The 26,188-nt window shown below is 44.0% G+C and overlaps 1 protein-coding gene across 1 annotated transcript in view; it reads right to left on the bottom strand.

Moving 5' to 3' along the window:
- COP1 (COP1 E3 ubiquitin ligase) overlaps window positions 1-24,287 on the bottom strand; it is a 198,609-nt gene extending 174,322 nt beyond the window's left edge. The window contains exons 1-4 of the mRNA XM_056844706.1: window positions 23,914-24,287; window positions 10,535-10,594; window positions 8,369-8,466; window positions 3,426-3,490 (exon numbers count right to left, since the gene is read on the bottom strand). Coding sequence (XP_056700684.1) covers window positions 3,426-3,490; window positions 8,369-8,466; window positions 10,535-10,594; window positions 23,914-24,287 — 597 coding nt within the window. The remainder of the gene's footprint in view (window positions 1-3,425; window positions 3,491-8,368; window positions 8,467-10,534; window positions 10,595-23,913) is intronic.
- Between the last annotated feature and the right edge of the window lie 1,901 nt (window positions 24,288-26,188).

Raw genomic sequence — 26,188 nt, 5'->3', positions numbered from 1 at the left:
AGGTTATGGCCCTGAGAGGAGAAAAGAGGAAAGACAAGGGTGGACTAGGCCACTGTTTTCTCCCTGTACTCAACAGTATCCTCAAAGGTGGAAGAAGTAGCAGCTACATCTTGAGGCCACTGTGGCCACTCACAGTGTTATTACTTCTTGCTGTAAAAGCCAACCCAGAGTCATTCACCTCCAGGGTTCAACTCACTGGCCTTCTACCTAACATATGAAATTCACTCCCCCAGTGCCTTCAAGATCCATCTCCTAGGGTTTCAATTGCCTGGTTGAGACCTGAGGAAAACCCTGTACCATTAAGTGTTGCACAGAAAGGCGTCTCATCAGGTGCAGAACACCTTTTATGCAATCCCTACGTCTCATTCAGCCATCTCTTCTGCTCCCTTCCTCTACCCATCTCCTGGAACACATACTTTTCATTCCATTCTGACATGGCTCCTCCTGCAAGGGGACTGCCCTAGCCAAAACGCTCTCTCATTTCCCTTGGAACAACAAATCTAGATGTGAACTTTCTACTGCTAACATCTTCATTCCCTCAAATGTTTGCGATCATTCCACGGCATCACATCAGGTTAACAAACTGTTGCCAAGAATCTGAGCCTTAACATTTACCATACACACCAAGTGTGCCAGTTTTCAAACTGATTGCTTCTGCCAAGACTGTTTAGTTTGACACTCATTAGGCCAACAAGGACCAAAGTATACAGCTTGCACTTCTGCCATTTTGTTTTCTAAATAGATCTGAAGAGTCTCTTGTAAAAGCAGAAGGCACTCTTCTAGCACAAGGGGGGAGGTCAATTATTTCAGTTATTTCCCCTGCCAGTCCATTCTGCCTTGTCCCCCCATTGCTGCAGCATTGAAAACTGAATTTCCAACAATTCCAAACAATCCTACAACCTTCAGGAGCAGATGTTCAAAGGGCATACAGAGCTAAAGCAAGAAGTAGGAACTGGGAAAACTCTATAGTACAAGCAAAACTTTGTCTGCCCGTCTTCTGAAACTAAGCCTTAGACTTGTACAGGCAAGAACTAGTCCAGTTCGTACAGGGAATGAAACATTTGGGCAAGTCACTAGCTCTCAAGTCCCCACCTGTGACAAGGAAATACAGACCTTTTCCCATGCTAAGGTAACAATATATCATTTTGCATCATCCAAGTAAATTTTACCACACCACTAAGTCTTAGGAAGAGGAAAGAGCAGTCTGTTATCTATTTTTATCAAGCTCTTCCTTCAGGCTGCTCAGCTTGGCACACATCTCTCCTCCACCATCCTCACAAGAACCCTGTGAGGTAGATTAGGCTGAACACAACTACACCAAACCGAGGCAACATATAGTTTCAGAGGGTAGCCATGTTGGTCTGCAGTAGAATAGTTAGATTCGAATCCAGCAGCACCTTTGAGACCAACAAGAATTTCAGGGTGTAAGCTTTGGAGAGTCAAAGCTCCCTTTGTCAGACACGAACAGCAATGGAGATCTCTGAGTCTCTAACTCAGTCTGAAGGTGGTAGGGGTTTTGTAAAGAATGCTTTACAACATTGTAAAGGGGTGTTGTAAAGAATGCTCTAACTCAGTCTGAAGGTGGGAGGGGTGTTGTAAAGGTTGCAAAGGTACAATCCACATTGTAATCAGCTTGATTAGACCACTTCAACCCAAGGAAAGCAAAAAATCAGCATAAGGCTCCTAAAACTAGAAAAGAACAAGGCTTTAGCGGTAAGGGTGCACAGCACTTTTGTCCCCAAGCCCCTCCACAGGAGGCAGGGCTTAGATATGAAAGTGCAATGCATGTTCACACTAAGACCCCTCCCATCAGCTGGCTGACCCCATCAGCTCTTCTTCAGAGAGAACAAGAGGGGAGGTGGCAAGGGAACGCCCCTCTCCCACAAGTTTTCATCAGATCACTGTGCTTGTTAATAAATTTGCCAAAGTGAGCAAGAGCTTATTTTAGCAGCATAATGTTAATAAAGTGGTGTAGTGGCTAAGGTGTCAGAATAGGATCTGGGAAACCCAGGCTGAAATCCCCACTTGTGCCACAGCAACTCACTGGGTAACCTTGGGCCAGTCACACACACTCAACCTCTACCCTGGCAAGTATTTGGATGGGAAACCTCCAAGGACTACCCAGGGTGTGATGCAGAGGCAGGCAATGGTAAACCACCTCTGAATGTCTCTTGACTTGAAAACCCTGCAGGGTCGCCATAAGTCAGTTGTGACTTGTCAGCAAAATCACACACAGACATCAATATCTCTAAAAGGGATACACAGAGGTCTGACAGAATAATTTCAGGGAGGGGAGTCAAAGCCCTACTTTCTTCAGCCTTCTGCTTGGCCTTCCTATTTCCTGCACATCTCATAACAATTTAAATCCACAGAAATAAAGTTTAGTGTAACAGAAAAACACAGGTACTTCTGTACCATTTTTGCCAAAAGGCCAGAGATGAGAAACTAATCTGAAATCTTTCTGGATGGGCAGAGTAATGATATATAAATGGCCACTCCAAAGAACTTCAGTACTTGCCATCTGGGAAACACAGATTCAAATCCCCATGAAGCCGGCTGGGTGAACTTTGGGTACTCACTCTTAGACTAACCTACCTAGCAGGGTTGTTGTGAGGATAAAACAGGAGGGGAGAATGTACACTATCTTGAGCTCCTTGGAACAAAGTTGGGATAAAATGTACCAAGTGCATAAACTGTATTCTTGCCAAGGGATCCCTACTAATGCCTGTAAGACTTAATTAACTATTTCAGGCCATCTGATATTAAAAGAGTAATCATTTTACAAGCAAATCAACTGCCCATATGTCACACTCCTGGCTACTACTGGTTTTCCTGCTCCAATATTACACCCAGCCTGTGATGTCTCAGAAACCCATGGACCACACAGCTGTATGCATTGAGCCACTGAGGACACCTTTGACTGGATGTTATTAGGCACATGGGCAACTTTTGCTACATTATCAACCAAAAATGTTGCTTTTTCAAAGTGATTACTTTCAAATGACTTCAAATGACTGATACAGCAATTACTGAAAGAGATAGAGCTTTGAGTCCAGTAGCACCTTAGAAACCAACAATATTTTCAGGGTATAAACCTTTGAGAGATAAATCACCCTTCATCAGATCTCTTTGTCTTACAAAGGGAGCTTTGACTCCCCAAAGCTTATATCCTGAAAATATTGTTGGTCTCTAAGGCACTACTCGACTCAAATCTAGCTCTTCTACTGGCTGAAAATGCCATCTACTATCCCCTGAAAGGGATTGGTTTCACCAACACTTTGTAAAAAAAATAAAAAATAAAGATGCATCTGGTTGCCTTCTCTCCCCTCCCCCACCCCACACACCCCCAACCCCCCCATTCACTGCCCCCCTTTTACTACAATTAAAATGAGAGTAAAAAGATTTGGACATACGGTGCTACTCACTGAATGGTCCAGTTTGAATCTCTTTTCCTCAAATCTTTGCTTCTGTTTAAGAATGAGTTCATTTACTAAAAAGAGAGAGAGAGAGAAATATATAATCAGCAAAGATTTCTTTATTTTAAAAAGGCATAGCAAGTTTCTAGTAAGCATAGCTCCAGACAATCTTAATAGAAACTCAAGAAATTGAATGTTTCCAGCCTTCCCATGCTTTGCTAGGAAAGAATAAAAAGGGATTTCACTATACATTTATGGACCTTTTATTGACAGCAATACTGAATAAAAATGGTAATAAAGCCACATGTTATGAAAATCACAGAGTTGATGACCTGAAAAATCAAGACTTTAAACTGGACAAAGAGAATGCAGAATTTGAACTGCATCAGCATGCTCTTTACATCTATATATAAGAATAAGATGCTTTAACAAAACTAAGCAACAAAGCATGAATCACCAATGCAATTTGTGTGCAGTATAAGCCATTGTGGTAAAGAGCAAAGAATTATATCCAAGGGCTCAAATTATTTTCTGAAAAACCTACACAACTTACCTTTCCATGCTAATTCACTGCCCCAATCTGCTGCAGTTTCTGCCCATTTGTGGTTTATAAACAGACTACTTAGTGACAGCACCACCGTTCTGAAACTAATCAGATTTATCCAGTAATGTCACCAAGGGCAAACAAAGCTAATTTAGAGAGAGCTTTATTAACAAGGATGCTGACACATAGCGAATTCAATTAAATGATGACATCACAACTTCTAGGAAGAAGGAAGCTGATTTGGAGAAAAAAATATGCCAACAAAACAGTAGCTGAAGATGCTTCTGCTTAAGTATTGCCACTGCCACGTAGCAGGGAACAGAGAAGTCATTTTTTGTCCATGGGGAAACAAGAGTGGTCAGGGCTAAAAGCATATCTGACAAAGTTACCATGGTTTCATGGGCAAAGGAAAAATTTGCACATTCTCCTCCCTTCTTTTTTCAGGGTGCAGGAAGACCTGCAGGCAAGCTTCAGGCTATGTATTTTGAATCAAACTATCTTAAAGTAACTCCACACAGCTCAAATGCAGGACTTGCAAAATACAGGAAGCAGGTAAGATCACAGGACATGCAAAAGCTGAAGAGTTCCACGGGCTTGCCTAAAGACATTCCAGCTGCCTGCACAACTGCCTGAAGTCCACATGCAGCCGGGGCAAGTATAAGAGGCCAGCTATACAGTAAACTTTTCAGATCAATCTGTTTCAGTTGCCATTCCATTGTCCACAACAGGAAAAATGCAGCTGAACTAGACCGTCCTACTACTGCACATAAGAGGAAACTAAGATACTCTCTAGGTTCTACACAGCACTCATTCTGTAAGGTAAAAGGTAAAGGTCCCCTGTGCAAGCCGGGTCATTCCTAACCCATGGGGTGACGTCACATCCTGACGTTTCCAAGGCAGACTTTGTTTGCGGAATGGTTTGCCAGTGCCTTCCCAGTCATCTTCCCTTTACCCCCAGCAAGCTGGGTACTCATTTGACCGACCTCGGAAGGATGGAAGGCTGAGTCAACCTTGAGCCGGCTACCTGAAACGAACTTCTGTCGGGATCGAACTCAGGTCGTGAGCAGAGCTTTTGACTGCAGTACTGCGCCACGGGGCTCCTTCTGTAAGGGCTGAAGACAATTATGAGATACTACTGCTTTTAAGCTTATAATAATTCCATGGGTGTTTTTTTTTTTAATTAATCAGATTGGTTTCAGTTGCCTTTTTAAAAACGTATTTATCAAACTGTTAGTGGCTGGACCGCTCCAGCTACCTGGGGTGCCATATGTGCATATAGGACCAAGGCTGGCATAAGAGCAGGATGCTGCTCCACTGAGACAAAAGCCATCTTTGTGTTTGTGCTACACCTTGGGAGTTGGAAGCAGGGAGTTGGTCACTTTGCATTTTCTCCTGGCCCAGGGTGTGAAAGGCTGACAGACAATGGGGATGACTAAGCTTGCCCTCACATATTAGATTAAGCGCTCCTGGCAGCCACCTGGGCAACACTGAGAACTTTAGATCTCATCAACAGGCAATCAAGGCTATTAAAGAAAATCATAGCTATTCTCCTGCATATCTAATGTCTCTCAAGCCATTTATCAGGCATTCAGAGGAGACTGAATCGAAAATCTCCTGTCTGACTCACACCCATTCTGAGACTCCTCAGATATCAGCTCACATTCTAATATCTATACCAAGCAATCGTCAGCAATTTATCAACCAATCACACCAACACTCTCTTTCCTGAGAGACATTAAGCCTCTCCCCTTTTCTGTCCAGACCCAGAGGAGCAATCAAGTTATTTGTCCTTGGTAAAGCTTCCTTTGCCAGTTACCTCATATTGCCCCAGGATCCACTTCTGGATATAAATATTAGCCCTCATGGCATTCATAGTGTGTGTGTCTTTGAATCCGAACACTCACCCCTTACTTGCGTGTAAGATCTCTCACTTTGCTTTCACTTGGATGTCATTCTTCAAGATCAGTAATTATCACCTGAATCCTAACTCTAGAATCCCACCCCTCCACCCTTTACTTTCCTTATTGTGTGCATTGTTTATGAGCATTTGCACTGTGTGCTTGAAATTATGTCATAATAAAACTCCACTTTATTTGGAACAAACCACTTCTTTATTGGGAGTTTTCCATAGGAACTTAATCCCTGTATTGCCAGGCTGCCAAGATCCTGGTTACCCAACCTCTCGTAAAAATCTGTCTCTGCGCTAATTCCACCAACTAAAGCAGAGACTATCCAATTTGGGTAACAGAATGACAAGTCATGTCCCAAAATGATGCCATGGCAGCCATCTGAACACGTCTTAAGATCAACAACAATCAGTGTTGAGAAGCCATAATACAAGAGGCTGTAAGTAGCTTAATAGAATGAGCAAACATGGGTGAACTGCAGCACCTTTACCATATGCCTTTGTTTTTATTTAAAATGTTTATAACCTGCTTTCAAAAATGCTTGAATCAACTTAATACACACATGCTCAAAATAAACAAAATCAAAGAACAGAGAAACAATTAAGGCTAAAAACTAAAATACTGAAAAGGTGCAAATGTGCACCCAGGAATTCCAGATGGCTAAATCTCATGTGTACCCATAGCATGGCTTAGAGATGTCTTTTGTCCAAACTTCACAGTGTTCATCGCATCTGCTATTTTTTCTTGTTTCATATAATATGAGAAGTGACTTTTGCAATCAATGTCAGAAAGAACTACTAAGAGTCTCAGAGATGTAATGCCTTTGGTGGGGCCTTCTAACACAGGCTGCACAGAGCATAACAATGACATGAGTCTATCCAAGCATGCATAGGCTTGGATCTCAAGCCTTGCTTCCACAGCTCTTCATCTGCCATGAAGGAGACTTTTGGCTCATTGAAAGAAACTGGTCTAGAGCTGCAGACATACATTCCACAGCAAAGTACCACCTCAGGAACAGAGAACAGCTTTGCACAAATGGCATCAAGGTATAGAATACAAACCTTGTGTGTGTGTTAAGTGCAGTCAAGTCGCTTCCAACTCATGGCGACCCTAAGAATCAGTGTCCGCCAAAATGTCCTGTCTTTGACAGCCTTGCTCAGATCTTGCAAATTGAGGGCTGTGGCTTCCTTTATTGAGTCAATCCATCTCTTGTTGGGTCTTCTTTTCCTGCTGCCCTCAACTTTTCCTAGCATGACTGTCTTTTCTAGTGACTTGTCTTCTCATAATGTGACCAAAATACAACAGCCTCAGTTTAGTCATTTTAGCTTCTAGGATCAGTTCAGGCTTGATTTGATCTATAACCCACTGATTTGTTTTTTGACAGTCCATGGTATCCGTAACACTCCCCTCCAACATATTTCAAAGGAATCTACTTTCTTCCTATCCGCTTTCTTCAATGTCCAGCTTTTACACCCATACATAGTAACAGGGAATACAATGGCATTAATTAACTTAATCTTGGTGGCCAGTGACACATCCTTACACTTCAGAATCTTTTCAAGCTCTTCCATTGCTGCTCTTCCCAGTCTCAATCTCCTTCTGATTTCTTGGCTGCACTCTCCCTTTTGGTTGATGATGGAGCCAAGGAATAGAAAATCTTCAACTATTTCAATTTCCTCGTTGTCAACCTTAAAGTTGTATAGTTCTCCTGTAGTCATTACTTTTGTCTTCTCGATGTTCAGCTGTAGTCCTGCTTTCGCACTTTCTCTTTTAACTTTCAGCAGTTAACCTTTTAACTTTACAAGCTACATTAGATGGCCAAGTCTAGAATGGAGGACAATGTGGGAAAATACAAGAGGGCTCAAGTCAAGTGGCAGCAGGTGTATATAGGCAAGGTTATCACAGCCTAGTAAAAAATAAGTGATCTAAAGAACGAAAGTGGCAGGCTGACAAAAAGAGAGGGTACATAAAGCACTTCAGATGCAAGAAGCAGCACACAAGGCATCCAGCAGCAGACGCACATTTATGGCAACATCCCATAAGACTCACCAACTAAACAAATCACAGCTAGAAAACATAAAAGCCTAACATTATGAAGTCACTTACTGCCCAAATTTATCCTTATCACAACCTTTGAGCCACTGTAGTTTCATCTGAAATACTTTCAGATTTGCAAAGATGCTAATTTTAACGCTGGGGCTTTTCCTTATCAACACAATTGTCCCCCTATATCGCTAAACTAAGGGCAGCTTTCTTACTTTAGCAACATTTCATTTGCCCTCCATGATACCTAAAGCAACTCATAGTTGTCATACAACCCTTCCTCAGTTACCCAACTTGTCAACTCTCCCTTGAACAGTTAAACTGGCAAAAATCTTCAAGTGCAACCTACCTACAAAATAAGGAGCCAAACATTCAGGCAGTATCAGATCTGTGTGTTGAAGATCAAGCAGAAATCTAAGTTTTTCAAGATTATATTACAAATAAACCTAAAAACTTACCTAGGAAGTTGGGGTAAAGATGGTCAATGTTATCCACAACATAATTACATTTTGGACATCTGTTGTTGTCCTCCAAGCTTTGATGAATACACTTATAACTGTTAAAAGAAAAACCAAGCAACAGCCATGAGAAACACAATACAGAACACAGCTATTGTAACTATTTAGAAGCAAAAAGAGCCATTAGTTAAGGCACTTTTCATATTCTATTAATTTTATTATTTTACATAAAGGAGAGAACAAAACTGTTCTGTCAACAAAATAGAAAAGTCTGTTCTGGTCCAAGAAGTTAAGGCAATGCTACTTATCACAGAATAAAAGATTAAAGAGCAGTAGCCAATACTGAACATATATAGGAGCTCCATAAAAAATGTAGTTTTTGCAGCAACAGTATGTACGTGTAATGCAAGGCCAATAAAGATTCTTACTTCCTGAGCTTTGGGGACTTGTCGAGAAAGACACACAGGAAACAATCATAAGATTTTCAAACTGAAGTGTCTTGTAGAGGACTATAACAATATACTGCGGCAAAAGATAAAGTAGGTTCTGGTATATTCACTGTCTGTACCCTTGATCGTCATTTACCACCCTGAAAATATTGCTGGTGGTAATGAAATATATTTTTGCAATGAACCATTACATCAAAGTCACAAAGTGGCTGCAACTAATGCAAATACCACAAATGCACACTTGGCTCATCAAACACAAAAGAGACCAGAAGGCCACCTCTCCAGTCTTTTAGTTAGGGGCTCACTCAAGGAAGATAAATGAGAGCTTTGGGCATTCTTGCAAAACTGTGTTGGGATAAAGGCGCAAACCTTCATTTTTAGAAGGACTGTATTATCACCCACTCTTCCTTTCTTTGCCTTGCTTTAATCACCAATTTAGTAACTAAAACACTAACATTACATCTGGAGTTGGGGGGAAAAAGGCCCTGAATAATCAGGATCTGTAAAGCTGGGTTTTTCCGCATTCTCTTTTTTCTTGTCTCAACCTTCCTGTTTCTTCAGTGTGTCTTTTTTAAAGTTCTGCACGTGCTTTGCTCCCTTTAGTGGTTGTTTCAGTATAGCGGAAGATTAAATGTAGCTTACTTCCCTGCTAATTTATGCAGCAGCTTTCACTCTTCAACTGTATTAGCAAGGTGATAAGGTCAGACAAGCAGAGATGGACAGAACTCAAATGACTGTAAAGAGGGATCAAGAGGCAGCATTCATGTATGGCTACGGAAGTTGCAGGGAATGATGGTGGAAGAGACACAAAGAACAAAAGCGAATCCTGTTCTATACCTATGATTATAAACATCTGAGGCTCAATTGTTGCATCTTCCTCTGCAATTAGCTGAGGAAACACCTGATGCAGGAACACAGTGCACAGCTGATCAGTGGTGGTGATGTACAAATTCAACTTTTTCATTCTTGCACATACACAGAACGAGAAGCATGAGTCACATTTCCCCTTGCATCATGAAACATGCAAAGATGTAAGCACCCTTACAAGGTACAACTGCCTGTGCAGAAAAAATGAACATGAATGTAAAAACAAGCATGCATAGCATTAATGCTAGAGCGGCACAAGCAAGAACATGGACTGGACAGCAGCTGCTCATATCATGTGCTAAAATTAGTATTCTCATGGCAGGAAGAAAAACTAAAATGCTTGCACCACATTTCAAGTGATATAAGAACCATGCTATTTCTTTAATAGGGTCGCCATGAGTCGGAAGCGACTTGACGGCACTTAACACACACACACACACACACACATTTCTTTAATACAGGTTTCAGTATCAGAATTCTAGCTACAAAGTAGTCTCAGCAACAGATTCCAGCCTAAGCGTTCTGGATCCAGATAGGTATGCACATCCTTGGATAAGAGTTAAACGAAAATGTGTGTGTCACTCCATCAACTCCATCTTCAGCATCAACTCCATCTACTGGGTCTAGCCAAGAACCCAACTTCAGCAAGTGCCTCTCAACATGAGAAAATTTATAAATAAAATTAAGACATCGGTTCTTGTAGGTTATCCGGGCTGTGTGACCGTGGTCTTGGTATTTTCTACCAAGACCAAGACTACGGTCACACAGCCCGGATAACCTACAAGAACCGATGAACTCTGACCATGAAAGCCTTCGACAAAATTAAGACAGCTTGTTCAACAAATCTTACCAGAAGCTGTGGCCGCATTTTGTCATATATGCTTCTTCAATCATTTCAAAGCAGATGGGGCTGCAAAAAAGAAGAATTCCTTTAAATATAATAAGTTCCAAACAGTCAGCTTTATTTATCAGGGAATTGTGAGAAGAGGGAATGAAATCAGCAACAATTGAGAACTGCGTTAAATGCCTAACTGGCACAGCAAAAGTCTATTAATCTGTTACAATTAGAAACCATGAAACTGCACCCAGAGAATAACCTACAGAATCAAAATAACAACACAAGCAACAGTTTAGAATAAGTTAAACAAATTAAAAGATACAAGTTCTCCTTATAGTTAGGGTAAAAATCACAAACACAACAGTTCAATCCAAAATATTCTGTGTAGTTGAAAATATTTTTACCATGTAGGCCCAGAAGAGCCTAATTCAGAGAACTAAAGTTTGAAAAAAATCAGAACAAGAAACTTAGGGGGCTCAGTTTCTTGACATACTTTTGATTTCACCTCCTTGCAGGGAAAGATTAAGTGGCATGCACTCCATCTTCATGGTGATGCTATAAAGACTACAAACTCAATTACCTTAGTTCTAGACAAATAGCCATGTTAATCTGTGACAGAAAAAATAAGCAAAAGTCTTGTGGCACTGTAAAGCAGGGTGGATAAAGATCAATGTGTTTGTTTTTTTATCAATTTTTTAAAATTTAAATTGGATTTTTTTAAATAAAATCCTTTTTGAGGGGAAAAATCTAAAAATAGTCTAAATAGTTTTCTATTTAAGATACATTATAGTCCGAAGGTTATTCATCATGAAATAAGGATTAGTTGTTAATTATGCAGCATGAGACTGTACATTCATGCAATGTTTAATTTTTTTGGTAAATGAATTCTATTAATCCATTCACAAAGTCATACTCTTCTAGAGGTTTCTGTAAGATTATTTTGGGAAATTTTTCCATGTAGAAGTTATTATCACAGATGCTTGGTTTTGCAGGTCTCAAAACAGTGAATTTGTGTCTGCAGACCCAACATGCCTCCTCTAACATGCCTCCTCTTCACAGTAAAAATGTTATAAAATAAACATACAGAGTTGAGAAAAAGACCTTAATCCCATTGTTTGCAAATCTATATACACAAAAACAACGCCTTACCTCTTAAGCGCTACGTTTCAATGAATAGAAGATTGGAGTGGAATAGATCTGCACAAGAAGCTATGTGTGAAAACGGAGGGGCAAGCAGTAAAATCTTGGGATCTTTGTGTGTATAGCCTGAGGTTTATCATGTTATTCTCTCCCTGTAGGAGAAAATCTATAATGACATCAGGCTGTGAAAGAGACCCTGTCTGGATTATTTTAATTAAGTTATTATTCTAAAAAAGAATCCTTCGTCTGGTTGTAAATATTAAGATTATACCAGCAAGAATGAGTTTTTTTAACGTAGAAAACCATGATTTAAATCAAGTCTTATTGCCATAAGTCTTACTGCCATAAAGACAAAAAATGTTATTCTAGTATAAACTTTTGTGTACTAGAAGATTTGAAGAAGTGGGCCCCAATCCCCCTCAAAAAAGCTTACACCAGAATAAAATTTTTAGTCTTTAAGTCAGTGGTCTCCAACAGGTAGCTGCTGAAGAGTAGCTAGCTCATGCAGCCTCTAGAAGAAAAGGTCACCAAAGAAAAAACTCACATGAGATTCAAAGACCCAGACAGGCTCAATCAACTGGACTAACATCTATGTTTGTGCAAAGGGAACTGAAATGAGTACTTCTGCTAGCTCTTTCATTTTCCCATGTTGACTGTGGTCAAGGTAAGAGTGAAAGAGACTAATAGGGAGCATTTCATCAAGTAGGCATGAGGAAGGCGTTCAGCCTGCTCTGCCAGGGGTCGCAGAGCTACCTTACTTGAATATGGAAATCCTGGGGACAGGGAGCTGTCAGTGGCTTGTGATGAAGAAAGGACAGTTAGGAATGGGAGCCTGTCAGATTATCTTCTTGGGAGACAGTGGTTCACCTTGTTTGTGATGGGAATAACTGTTTTTATCTTTTGCACAAGATCCCAGCTTTCAAAAATGTATCCATCTGCTTTAAAATCAGCTTTGCAATGGTCTTTATTTGAGCTTTAACAGGTTTTACAATGGTGCAGGCTATCTATTTTTCCCTTTTTTTACTTAGCAAAGTGCTGCAACTTTCAGTAAGCTTTGTTTTAACGCCTTTTTATTTCATAGGATATTGCTCTTTGTTGTTTAGCTGATAGCTCCACTTCTTGTGCTCTTTCCTAGCCCATACTGTTTCTACAACAGAACAAAATTTGGTAACATGCCTTGGAGGAGCATATTCCATATATTATATATGTGTTAGTAGTTCTAGATATTTTTCATCTCAGTAGCTCTCAATAAAGCTTCCCCCCCCCCCCGGCAGGGTCAATGCACCCTTTCTTTAAGGTGGCAGGAATATGTTCCCATCTCTAACACAGAAATAATAACAGTGTTCTTCAGTAATACACTAATAAGACCCTTGTTCACGCTGCTAGGCATGAAAATTGTAAATTGTTAGAGTAGCGGTTCCCAAACTATAAGCCCTTAATTACAGATGGGTTGCAACAACATATGTTGTACAGCCCTTGGTCCCAACACTGAAGTCAATCAACCTGCCACCCAACAAAGCCAGCCAGAACGCTTGTCTCCCAAGCGGAGGGGCAGCTTTCCTAGATCATACTGAGGTGCTATGGCAACTGCAGCAGCCTGGCTGGCTTTACTGAGGCCCAGACACCCTTTCAGTGAAGCTGGCACAGATGCTGGCCATGGCAACCACAGGGCCTTTGCCTGACCTAGAAAGGCTGCCCCCCTCTCCTCAGCTTGAAAAACCCAGTCAAGAAGCAGGAAGAAAGCAGGTATGGGTCTGGAGGACAAGGCAGATCCTTGTGCAAAGATGACCAATCACCAGCTGCAGTTGCCATTCAGAGCTGTTGCTCCTGCAACATGTAGGTTGAAACAGAGAAGAGAAAGACTGGTAGAATTCTCCTTTATGAGTGTGGAAGGGCTGCAGGGAGACACACGCAGGAATGGGGGCGAAAAGGCAGGCAGGCTAAGGCTAGTAAGGTATGGCTGCTGCATCTTGCAGTTTCACGTTTATTATATTTATACAAAGGGAAGGGTAAAGAACATAAAGCTATTGTAGGACTCCTAACAGATAAAGTTTAGAAGTGGGTTCCATTTCTAAAAATTTGAGAATTACTGTTCTAGTGTATGTCAGAAGTGTCATTGCCAGCAGACATCAGGCACATATAAGGTAACATAAAGTCAAAAACGGTTGCTGAAAGTCACCCCGTTTTCTGTACTATACAATGTTCTAACATCCGGCACTTTTTAATATACTAACATAATTCTACAGATTTTTATTGGAGGCAATGGGACTAACTGGTTAAATACACTTAGGATCATATAGAACAGGAGTCTTATGATTTAAGAGTCATAAGTTACACAAATCTTGAATTGATTTGCACAGAACATACCGTATTTTTCCGTGTATAAGACGACCTTTTTTTCCAAAAAAACTTAGTCCAAAATGGGGGGTCGACTTATACATGGACGGCTGACGGGCGGGGTGGGCAACCGGTTGGAACGCCGGCCAGCCAGGGCGACAAGCCTCTTCCGCCGCTGGCTCTCTTCCCGCCCGTCAGCTGTTGGGAGAGGGTGCGGGCCACACTGCCAGAATAGCCTCCAAGCCCGAAGGTAGGCCCTTCCTAGTGAGCCAGTGGTGCACAGACGAGCCTGCACCCTTGCCTGCTCTAGGGCGGCCAGGCTCGCAACGGCAGCTGTCGGGAGGGGTGGGCACCTAGGAAGGGTGGACAGAGAGAGAGAGAAGGAAAGAAGGAAGGAGAGCAGGCCCGGGCTGCTCTGCTTGGTATCGCCTCCTCGGCCGTGTTTACATCCGCCATCACCTCTCTTGCGCTGCATCCGTCCCGGCCTCGGCTGCTGCCTGCTCCTTCGACGCTTCCCCCCCCCCAGGAAGGGTCAATGCAGCGCCGCAGGCCGGGCCATGGACACCAGCAACCTCTTTACCAGCTGCAAGAAGGGCGACATTTTCCCCGTGCAGTGAGACAAGTCCCGGAGGGTGTTGTGGGAGAGGGGAGTCCCGCCAACTGCCAGTTGTAAGGGAGGCGCAGGCTCTGGGCAGACCGAGGCCTACCTTCGGGCTTGGGGGCTACTCTGGCAGCATGGCGCACACCCTCTCCCAACAGCTGACGGGCAGGAAGAGAGCCAGTGGCGAAAGAGGCCTGCCGCCCTGGCCGGCCGACATTCAAACTGGTCGCCACCCACCCCACCCGACAGCTGTCGGGCGGGGTGGCCTGTTTGAACACCAGCTGGCCAAGACGACATGCCTCTTTCGCCGCTTGCTGTCCGTGTATAAGACGAGCCCCAATTTTGGACCAAAATTTATGATTTCTTAATTTGGGTTCAAAAAAATAGGGGTCAACTTATACATGGGGGCATCTTATACACGGGAAAATACTGTATGCAGTTGCTTAGCTTGGAAAGTATCTGGCTCTGAGGGCTAGTTCCTACATTGATCATTAGCCTCAAGTTGGCAAAAAACTTGTATTCAAACAGACTGAATGTATCTACATGCATCAGATAACACAAGTAACAACAAGGCATGAGCGAAATCTGACTTTTTTTTGTTACCTCACTGCCAAAAACAGACCTGCAATATTAGAGTAGAACAAAGACTAGTGGTCTTGGAAGCTCTTCAAGTATGGGGGATACCGCACTTGTATTCCCAGCGATGTATTAACAGTTTGAAAACGTTATAAAAAAAATACTGTTTGCACTTTGTTTGGCCCCTTTAGCTGTGAAGACATCTTCCAACCATTTATAAGCCGTGGTATCCAAAAACCCTTTTAAAGCAATGTTTTTTACAACATTTTTAAACTCTTAATACATCGCTGGGAATACAAAGTGTGGTAACCCCCAAGTATGATAGATAAAAGAAACAATTGATCTAGACTAATCTTAAATAACAGAGAAGCCACATCAATTCTCATATTAGAGAGGCTTATACTAGCAAATATGCTTCCAGCATCCTCAAAGCAAATGCTCGGGAAATACTTCATGGAATCTCTGGCCACGTGCTACGCTGGGAGTATTAATGAAGAAAGGATAAGAACCTGGCTACTTGCTAGACAGCTTTTTAGAACCCAGTCGAACAACATACCTTTCTATGAATCCAGTACATACCTAAACAAAAGAAACAGATTTCTCACTCAGCCACTCAACTCACACATAGTGTGAATATTGAAAAATTCATAAGGTAGCAGGAAAAAACAACAGACAGAACCATCTCTGAATGAGGTCAGTGAATGTCTGATGTACAGCTCTACAACTATCCAGCCAGCCTGAAATTCTTAAGGAACAGCAGTTAGATGTTTGCAAAAGTAATGGGCAAATGCTGGGAAAACCAACATGTGCAAGGAACACTGAAATTAAAGCAAACAAAACCAGGAGCTTTTGTTTGGTGGGGTATCAGCAAATTAAAAGGCTGTGTCAAGAGGTGTGTTGCTTTATGTATAACAGTAGCACCTGGATATTGGAAAGCAATTCATCAGAAATAAATATGGCTCAGATTGTGTCTGAAACATACTCTTGTTTCCAACAAATCAGAACTGCCTTGTTCTGATGATGTCAGCCCAAACCAAAGCATACAGATGTATCTTGGAAGTTAGTTGAAAATCTTTTTTTGCCAATTTTACCGTACTGATTGTATTAACAATACAGAAGTATTAACATCGTCACCCCTTATCGTAAAAGCTATTCTGAAATGATTGCTTCAGTCACAAATGCTTCATCCTGCTCAATCACCAGGATCCCAAAGGACCAGATTAGACCTGACAATGGCAGGTTTGTCTTGTATAAATTTAGGGAAGGAGAGTTTTGGAGTAGAAGGGCCACACAGGTAGAGGGGGGCTGAACACTCCATCGTCTGTGACACATGTGCCTGCAGTCTTTCCCCCCAATGACACTTTTTCTTCATCTGAGTTCCAATATTAGAAGGGAGCCCAGCAGGAGAAAAATGTTTGAAGAGGAAGAGACTACAAGAAGAACAGGAACAGAAAGGGATCAGAAGCCACCTGCCCTTGTGGTTCTTCATATACTGTCCCACATTTTGCTTTGTTGGAACAGACATGGATTTAGAGCAGTGGTTCTCAACCTGGGGGTCGGGACCCCCAAGGGGGTCGAGAAGTGTTTTCTGGGGGGTCGCCACCACTGTCCTGGGACAGCCCCCATCCCGGGCTGTCCAGGACTAACCCAGACGCCCTGTAACCCTGATCCGTCCGTGAGGGCAGGGAAGACCCCAAGCAGAGAAGTGAGGAACTGGCTGACCGACAGCCAGAAGGAGCTGGGCTGCAGAGACGCGGCGGCGTGCTGCCGCACACCAGTTGTAGCCCCGCTGCCCAGCTGAGAGGCGGGCGGGCCAGCCCTGGGCGCGGTCGCACCTGCGCCGGGCGGATGATGCGGCAGGATGTGTGGGAGGCAGAGGAAGCTCCCTTGGCTCGGCCAGTTCAGGTCTCGGAGGAGAAGAGGGCGGTCCCCCTTGAGGCCGCTACAGCCACATTGTTTTTACTTTTAGCCGCACTCGGGTGGGGCGGGAGCTTCAGCCTGGAATCCAAGTGTGCATGTCTGTAGTGTGGCTTCGCTTTTCTGCCCTGAGTCATCAGTTCCGCTCTGACAAGGCCAAGGGGGAGAGAGTCGAGGTGCATGCGCAGTTCGGGATTTTCCCCTCGAGCACGTGGGTTCGGTGAGGCACAGAAGGAGCGGTGACTGGCGGAGGGGAGAAAAAGGCACGAAAGGTCTGAGCGGGATAAGCGGCCCTCGGCACTTTCCTGGCCCTTCGCTCTCGTGAGGTGATTAAACGGAGCTCCGCTTTGAGGGATAACTGCAGTTCTGTGCACAAGCAGTGTCCCAGTCATAAGAGAGGGGGTTTCCTCGCGAGAGCCCCGGCCTGCTTGGAAGAGTTTTTGGGGAGAGAGGGGAGGACAAGGAACACAGTGCATGCTCAGAGGCACTCTTTCCTCCGTGCCTGGAAAGGTTGCCGCGCCACACAGTCACAGCCGCTGTGCAACAGGTGGTAGTACCGTTTGCTTGTTTGTTTTAAACTTTAAAATTTAAAGTAATTATATATATGGATACCCTGGACTGCCAAAAAAACAAATGTGTTTTCTTTATCCTATTGAAAATGTCATTTATGCAAATGTAACAAGGGTCACAGGTTACTTGGCAATTGTAAAAGAGGGTCGCGACTCGAAAAAGGTTGAGAACCACTGATTTAGAGGGAGAAATCTACACTGGTTCCAATAGGGGGCAGTCAACCAGACCCAGAATATAGGAAAACCCCAGTATCAAGCTAGCCCCCAGGAGAAGACCTGAGCTTTTGGGGAAGATCTGTTCTGACAGGCAGGGCCAGAGGCAGCAAGTCCATCTACTCCAGCACATCACTGAAAGCTTCCAACTAAGTAAAGAAATTGCCATATTAGATTACGGTAAGAAGATATTCAGAATATTCTTGCCACATAAGATGTAGAAGACATTCACAAGATTCTATACTTAAGAATCTGAAATGTACTGTCACTTCCCCAAGTTCTGTAAGACACAATCACTAATGGTGGTTAGAGTCTCTATCATACATATAAAATACTAACAAAAAACAGGGACAAGAGTAGAATTCCAAGAAAAAGGTTGTGCTAATGCTGTGGAATAAAGTTCTGCATTAGTTGGTGTAGCACTACAGAATTAGTGATGTACAAGTGGGGAACCTGCAAGGACTTGAAGGGGGCATCTCATTTTCCCTTCCTCACTATTTCTTCTTTCCCTTTCTTGAAAGCCCCCACAGCCTCCTCCCTGCTTCCTTCTCTCTCCTTCCCACCCACAAGCCAGCCTACCTTTATCTGTCCCCCCATCTCCAGCTTTCCCACCTTCCCTCCCCGTGGCAGCCTCTATCAAGGAAATCTCTGGCTGATTTGCACAGTGCAAGCTTCCACAATGGGCCCAGTAGCACAACGAGAAACCTGCAAGGACTTGCAGGGGCCCATCACTTTCCCCTGTATCTCCTTCCCCACACTATTCCCTCTGCCACTTCCTGGCAACCCCATACCCTCACCTTTCCTTGCTTCCTTCTCTCTTTCCCACCCACCAACCTAATGTTTACCTGCCCCTCATCTTCAGCTATATTATTTGTTTACTTCATTTATACCCTACCTTTCTCCACAATGAGGACTCTGTCTTCACAACCCTGTGAGGTAAGTTAGGAGGATAAAGGGTAACTGGCCCAAAGTCACTAAGTGAGCTTCCACGGCAGAGCGAGGATTCAAACCTAGGTCTCCCAGATCCTAGTCTGATACTCTAACCACACACACTGACTTTCGTGGGGTGGCCGCTGTTGAACACTAGCAAGTAGTAGGGCCTGGGTGAGCTACACTATGGTATCAAGTCACTCAATGGTTGCTGCTGGCCTTGACCCCAATGAGTTCTCCCTCCAACACCAAAAGAGCCATGGAAAGTGCTCTGCTCCCTCCCCCTGCCTTTTACTGACAGAAACCAAGGCTTGAAGACTGGCAATAATGTTGTGGCTACCTATCAACAGCCACTGAGGTTATTTGTTTTTTAAAGCAGCATCAGCTTTAAAAGCCGCATCAGCTACAGCTTCTATTATTTGGGGGGATTTAAACCCCCACCCCAAATTTGTTGTTGTCAGATTTTTCTGCACACCTGGGGCAGAACACCTGTCTTGCCTTTTCATGGCTCCAGTCTCTGGATAAGTATTCACAGTTCTTGCCATGTTGAGAAATCAGATATATTGACTGCACATTGAAAAAGATGACTCTCATACTATATGTACTGTGCTTAGTTTTATCAGCCATACAAGTTTGCTATTTAGAGCTGTTGGTTATTTTGTTTTTCTTCCAAGGACAAGAAATATGTAAGCTTTTTGAATTACACAACTCATTGAGGCTTTTTTTTATCATGAATACTCATCTAATGAAGCATGTTTTATAGTTCAAATTGCTTGTACGCTCAGATCATTAGAAAGAGGTGAAGTCCATAGAAATGCCATGCAAATATTTTAAAAACAAGTGCAACACAGCATATTCTTTCAAATTTGGATGAGAAAGTTTGCATACATTTCTTCAAAATATAAAACGGAGCCCAATAAAAAGTGGTGACACTTTCCAATTTGGAAATATATACAAGAAGGGTGCAAAGACCTCAAATTCACCAATGCACATAGTTATGCTCCTTCTATTGTTCTTTCTCCCTAATAGCTTTAAAAAAACATTTCTAAAACTAGTAGCCAAACTCTGGTTCACACACTTATGTTTACCATCCATCTCTACAGAATCTATTAACTAGCAAGTGTGAACGGGCCATCACAAAGCTAACACCACAGATGTATTAACTTGCGCATCAAAGCCAAACACAAACTTTAATAAACTTCAGTTGATACATACAGCTACCAGTCATCAAGGCAAGTACATGTGAACTAGCTCTAGCAGAATAAACTACACAGTCCCCAGTTCAGATCTTGTCTCAGTGTATTTGCCAGGGCTGCAATCATCTGCACACTTCTTCATAGGAAGCCCCACTGAACACAATAGGATTTATTTTTGAGAGTACATTTATCAGGTTAAGGGGGCCTAAATCAACCCACAGTGGGTAAGCCTCAGTTCCCGCTCCTCCTCGCCACATTCACAATTTTAATATAATTAAGTACCTAACAGGGTTAGAGTGTAAGGTAAGAGTGTAAATAATTAAGCAATAAAGGTTTTTCATTTTTTATATGTTGCTGTAAACACTCTCCAGTGCTTGGAAAACAAGGAGTTACCTGTACATTCCAGGATCACCTATGGCTATGACACTGTAGCTGAATCTGAAGAAGTGAGCTGTGGCTCACGAAAGCTCATACCCTGCCAGAAATTTTGTTAGTCTTTAATGTGCTACTGGACTCCTACTCTTTTCTACTACCTATGCCTACAGAATATGTCTTCTCCAATGTTGACCTTACTGTTAATAGTTTGCACATGAGACTGACTCCAGGAACACGTTAAAATGTTGTTGTTTTTCTTAACAAACACCAGTAGCAGAGCTACCAATATGTCAGAATGCGTATGTGGCCTAGACCGATTATGAGCTTGTTAATAAAGCAACCATTTAAACATATAAACGTTAAATTACATTTACCGGTACATCCCTAATGTAATGATTGCTGAGATAATTTACATGAAGCACTAAACATCTAAAATGCATAAAAGCCTGTATTTATTAACTTGTTGAAGGAGTAGCACATGTATGAATGCTTTTCTGAGACAGGAGCTGTATAGTCCCCAGATCAGTCTCATCTCAGCTGTGAACTCAACGTGTGGCCTTAGGCAATCAATTCACTGAGATCTACACACATAATTAGTCTACAATATAGGAACAACACTGACCTACCTTCTAGGCCAAGGCTATTGCTTTTCCTGAATGTTCACTTTCACATACATTATCCCAATAAATGCTACAACAATCCTGCAAGGCAGCACAATGCTATTAGGCCCATATTACATGCTAGGGAAATAAAACAGCTTTAGTCCTATACAAGAGACATCACAGCAAAATTTGGCACCTTAACAAAATTTATTTCCACATTAGTATGATTACCCCTGCTCTCAGCTTTCGCTCGTTTTACTCAGTTTATGCTCAACTGACCTAAGTAACAGAACTCCTTACAAGATGGGTTGTTGTTTTTTACTAAAGTCTTTCAAGTACTCCCAATCAACAACATACAGTAAGTCAGCATTAGTTCACACAGCAAGTTAAGTCAAAGGCACTGAGGCTACGAAAATATGGGGACTGGAATAATAGCAGCACTCAGTATTTACAGCAAACATGTAAAGCCGATGCAACGTAGCAGCTCAAATGTTGAACTCGGATCTGAGAGATCCTAATTCAAGCCATTACTCTCCAGAAATCCCACCGGGTGATCTTGGGCCAGTCAGCCTAACTATTTCGTAAGATAGTTGTGAGGACAGAATGTGAAACAAGTGAACCCCCCACTCTACCAGGAAGCTGTCTGAGTGGCCTTAGGCCAGCCACACAGTCTAAACCGAACTACCTCACATAGGCCACACTCCTTGTTAGAGGAACAACTCTAAAAAGTAGTAAATAAAAAAAATCAGCAGTTCTTTTCTTGCAGTTTTTCAATGCTGCAAAGTACTACATCAGGGGTGGGGAACGTCAGGCCTGGGGTCTGTTTAAGGCCCCCGAAATCATTTGGTCTGGCCCTTCATGGGTCCTGGCAGATCTCTAGCTCAGAAGGATCTAAGACTGGTGATCCACCCCCTCCCGCAGACAGGAATAGCCTCTATTCAGGGCAGATGCAAGCACCAGGTCATTCCTGACCCACGGGGGGTAAAAGGGAAGATGACTGGGGAAGGCACTGGAAAACCACCCCGCAAACAAAGTCTGCCTAGAAAACGTCGGGATGTGACGTCTCCCCATGGATCAGGAATGACCTGGTGCTTGCACAGGGGACCTTTACTTTACTTTTTACTACCCCTCTGCATACCACACCTAATCCAAACGCACCTGCTAAGTTCATTTACTTGCTTTTGACATTTACGTTGCCATTGTGTGTCTAATTCACTCTTCCCTACTTAAGGACAGATGGGCTCACATTCTAGCTGAAGAAGTGCGCTGTGGCTCACGAAACCTACCCTGCCAGAAACTTTGTTAGTCTTTAAGGTGCCACTGGGCTCTTGCTCTTTCCTGATACTGTCCCTTGTAAATCACAAGCGCTCAGGAACACATCGTGGTGTGGTCTTCCTTACAGGACCGTTGCAAAGATTCCTCGGAAGCGCCGTGAAGTGCTCCCAGAAGCTGAGGCTCCTCTACAGGCCCCACAAAGGCTTCTTATTCGTTTACTAGTTCTTTATTATTACAGTCCACGACCAGTATATCAATAAACATTAATTACAAAAGGGATAAAAGTAACACACAAAATTCATTAATATACACAGGATAGTCCCAATGGGTACCAGCTAAAACTACACATGTCTGACTACAAATCAGCACTTGAACGCACTCGCATTCGTTTACAACCGTGGTGGCAAACCTATGGCACGAGTGCCAGAGGGGGCACTCAGAGCCCTTTCTGTGGGCAAGCGTGCTGTTGCCCCAGCACAGAGTTCACCTGAGTTCGTTACTAGAAAGCCAGAGGGATGCGGGGCCAGGCTGCTCCCCTCCCGCTCTCCACGCGCACCTGAGGGCATTTTTCATATCGCCCGCCCCTCTGCCCAGCAGCCCAATGGGAGCGCTTCCTCCCTCCCGTCACATGCAGCAGGGCAGCTCACATGCGGCGTGAGGGTGCGGCGCGGATGGCAGCCTGTTGAGTCTGTGGCGAAGGTGATTCCTGTGGTGGGGTTAGAGAGGAGCTAGGTTGGAGGGGAGCACAGCTCACAGCGTGGCATAGCTGGAGGGGAGCAGAGCGCTCGGGCCACAGCGTGGGCTTTGCGGCGCCTCTCGCATTACAGCGAAATCCCCTACTAAAAGAGGAACACCCACTTACCCAGCATGTAATTAACCTGTGGAACTCCTCGCCACAGGATGTGGCGATGGCATCTAGCCTAGTTGCCTTTAAGAGGGGATTGGACCAATTTCTGGAGGAAAAGTCCATCACGGGTTACTAGCCCTGATGGGTATGTGCTACCTCCTTACTTTCCTTTCCTTTTATCCCTTAGAAGCTCCTTGATCAATTGATCTTGAGCAGCATATGTCTAGTGTTGGAGGGATATAAGGACTGAAACAAATCTTGCCACTGACAATGTAGCCTTGGGGTCCCTGTCGCTTAGTAAAAAAGGCATTATGTCAGTCACAGAGGCATTGGATTTGTATATTAAAAGGGGGGAAATATAGCGCGATCGAAGTTCCTCGTAAAAGCGGCATTCCAAAAGGGCATGGGCTCATGAGTCAATAGAGCCAGAAGAGCAAGGGCAGATCCTGTCTGATCCTTACTAGACACTACTTGTTCAAAAGCAGGCCAAATGCAAACTTTTACCTCCCAATAAAAAGTTGTTGGTTATCACTGAAAGCTCTGTTCTTGTGTTTTTCTTTTAACGCAAAATATGTGAATGTATGAGTTGTTTTTTCTCAACGAAAACCTCAGTATTCAGGTTAAATTGCCGTATTGGCCCTTGGCGATCAATAAGTGGGTTTGGGGTTGCAGGTTGGGCCCCCGGTCTCTAAAAGGCTCGCCATCACTGGCTTACAAGCTCCGTCCCATACCCACCCCCAGCCCGGACCTTGGAGTCCCTGGGGCCGGCGACCCCCACCCCCACCCCACCTCGGCCCGGCCGCCAACACCCACCACACGAAATCGTTGCTCTTATCCTCATAGGAGTTCAGGAGCCCATTGCAAAGCGGCGTGAGCAGCGGCCTCTTCCTGCTGCCGCCGGCGCTCCCGCCGCCGCCGTTCCCCGGCCCGGCCCGGCCGGGCCCAGCCAGCCGCGAAAGGCCGCCGCTGGAAGAACCGGAGACGGCGGGCGCCACCAGCACAGGCCGCGCGGGGACCCCCAGCCCGGCCGAGGCGGAGGCGGAGGAGGAGCCCGGAGGCGTCGCGGCGGCCGAAGAGGCCGAAGTGGTGACTGAGGAAGCGGCGGCGGCGGAGGACGAGGACCCGGGAGGGCCCGCGGCGCCCGGCCCGGACGCTGGGTGCTGCGGCGGCTGCCGGCTGCCTGACATGCCGAGGCCGGCCTGGTTGAACCGTCCCCGGCGGCGGCGGCGCCTCAGCTCCTTCGGTCAGCGCATCGCTTCCCCTCAGCACGGACGCTGTCCGTCAAGGGGAACAATAAAGTTTCAACAACGACAGTTAAAAAAAAAAAACCGCCCCTATCCGCCCGCCTCCACCGCCGTGGAAGAACCTTACGCGAGGGATCTGATTGGCTCCCTCTTCCCCTCGGGAACAAAGGAGGCGGGGAGAAAGGAAACCCCGCCCTCTTCTGGAAGCTTGATTGACGCGCGCTCTGCTGGGGGGCGGGGGAAAATGCGCTATGGACGACGCGTGCGCCCCTGGGTTTCTGGGTGCCTTCAGGTGGAAAGGGACGCGCCGGCGCAAGAGGCGCATGCGCTAGGTCGCTTGGCAACCAAGGGGGCCTAGCTGTACTCTAGTAGAAAAGGGCAAGAGTCCAGTAGCCTCTTAAAGACCAATTTTCAGTTGGGTATGAGCTTTCGTGAGCCGCAGGCTCATGCAAGAGTTCGTGTAGGGCTGCATTCCTGTTAGTGATTAACAATGCAATCCTATTGAAGATAATTCACAGTGGGTCGCCGTGTTAGTCTGTCTGCAGTAGTAGAAAAGGGCAAGAGTCCAGGAGCACCTTAAAGACTAACAAGAATATTTTCTGGTAGGGTAGGAGCTTTCGTGAGCCACAGCTCACTTCTTCAGATACCTGAAACAGATCATCTTGAGAGCAGATTTCCTGGAGAAAAGCAGCAAATAATAATGTGTAACTGAATTCATGGAGTAGTAGAAAAGGGCAAGAGTCCAGTAGCACCTTAAAGACTAACAAGAATATTTTCTGGCAGGGTATGAGCTTTCGTGAGCCACAGCTCACTTCTTCAGTGAGCTGTATCTGAAGAAGTGAGCTGTGGCTCACGAAAGCTCATACCCTACCAGAAAATATTTTTGTTAGTCTTTAAGGTGCTGCTGGACTCTTGCCCTTTTCTACTAATGCAATCCTATGTATGTCTACTCAGAAGTGATTGTTCAGTGTTGCTTACTCATAGGCAAGCGTGCATAGGATTAGATTCTCACAGTGTAATCCTATGTAGAGTTACTTCAGCCTAAATCCATTGATTTGAGGAGGCGTTTTGTGTGATTTTGGAAGAAAAGTCAAATGACAGCACCCACGTGCATGCAGAAAATTCAGCAAAAACATTTAATAAGACCCGCCTGGAAATTATCTTGCACACATATCGCTGACATTTATTTATACAGAGCATGTTTAAGCCACTTTTCTCTGAAGCAACACTCAATGCCACAGTGTTGTTTCTTGACTCCTGTTTATGTCCATGGAGACATCACAAGAGATGTTCCAAGTGGATCGTGTCCTATGATGACAACAATATGTCTTCTGAGCCAATTGCTGCTCCTTGATTCATGGTAAGGCTGTCCCTACCAAGTGTACCTTTTGGGCTGGCCAAATTGTTTTCGACTGTCATACTTGACAACTTCAGTATCTTGTATGGATTAAAAAAAAAAACAACCTCAAATGTTAAAATAAAAATGTTTTGGAAGAAAGACATGATGATCAATACATAGCACAAAATCAGACATCTTGATGGTCACTGAAGATAGATGGGAGTGCAACCTCAGGTGGTTACAGATCTAGCCAATGAAAACCCTGCTAACCTATTTATATATGAAAATATATCCCACCTTTTATCATGGCTGAAAGTGGCTTACAAATCATAATTAAAACATTACAATTTAAAACATAACAAAATAAACCCCAGAACCTATCCTCCCTGCAAAAAAATCCTGCATTTTATACCCTGCTAAAAGCCCTGGCAAAACGAGCTCGCAGCATCTCCTGAAAATTTCTAAAAACTCTGCCCTCTCACCTACTCAGGAAGCCAGTTCACCA

The sequence above is a fragment of the Euleptes europaea genome, chromosome 2 (genome assembly GCF_029931775.1).
Source record: "Euleptes europaea isolate rEulEur1 chromosome 2, rEulEur1.hap1, whole genome shotgun sequence".
In the NCBI taxonomy this organism is placed as follows: domain Eukaryota; kingdom Metazoa; phylum Chordata; class Lepidosauria; order Squamata; family Sphaerodactylidae; genus Euleptes; species Euleptes europaea.
The sequence above is the reverse complement of the archived record's forward strand: the minus strand, read 5'-3'. Positions and strand labels throughout refer to the sequence as shown.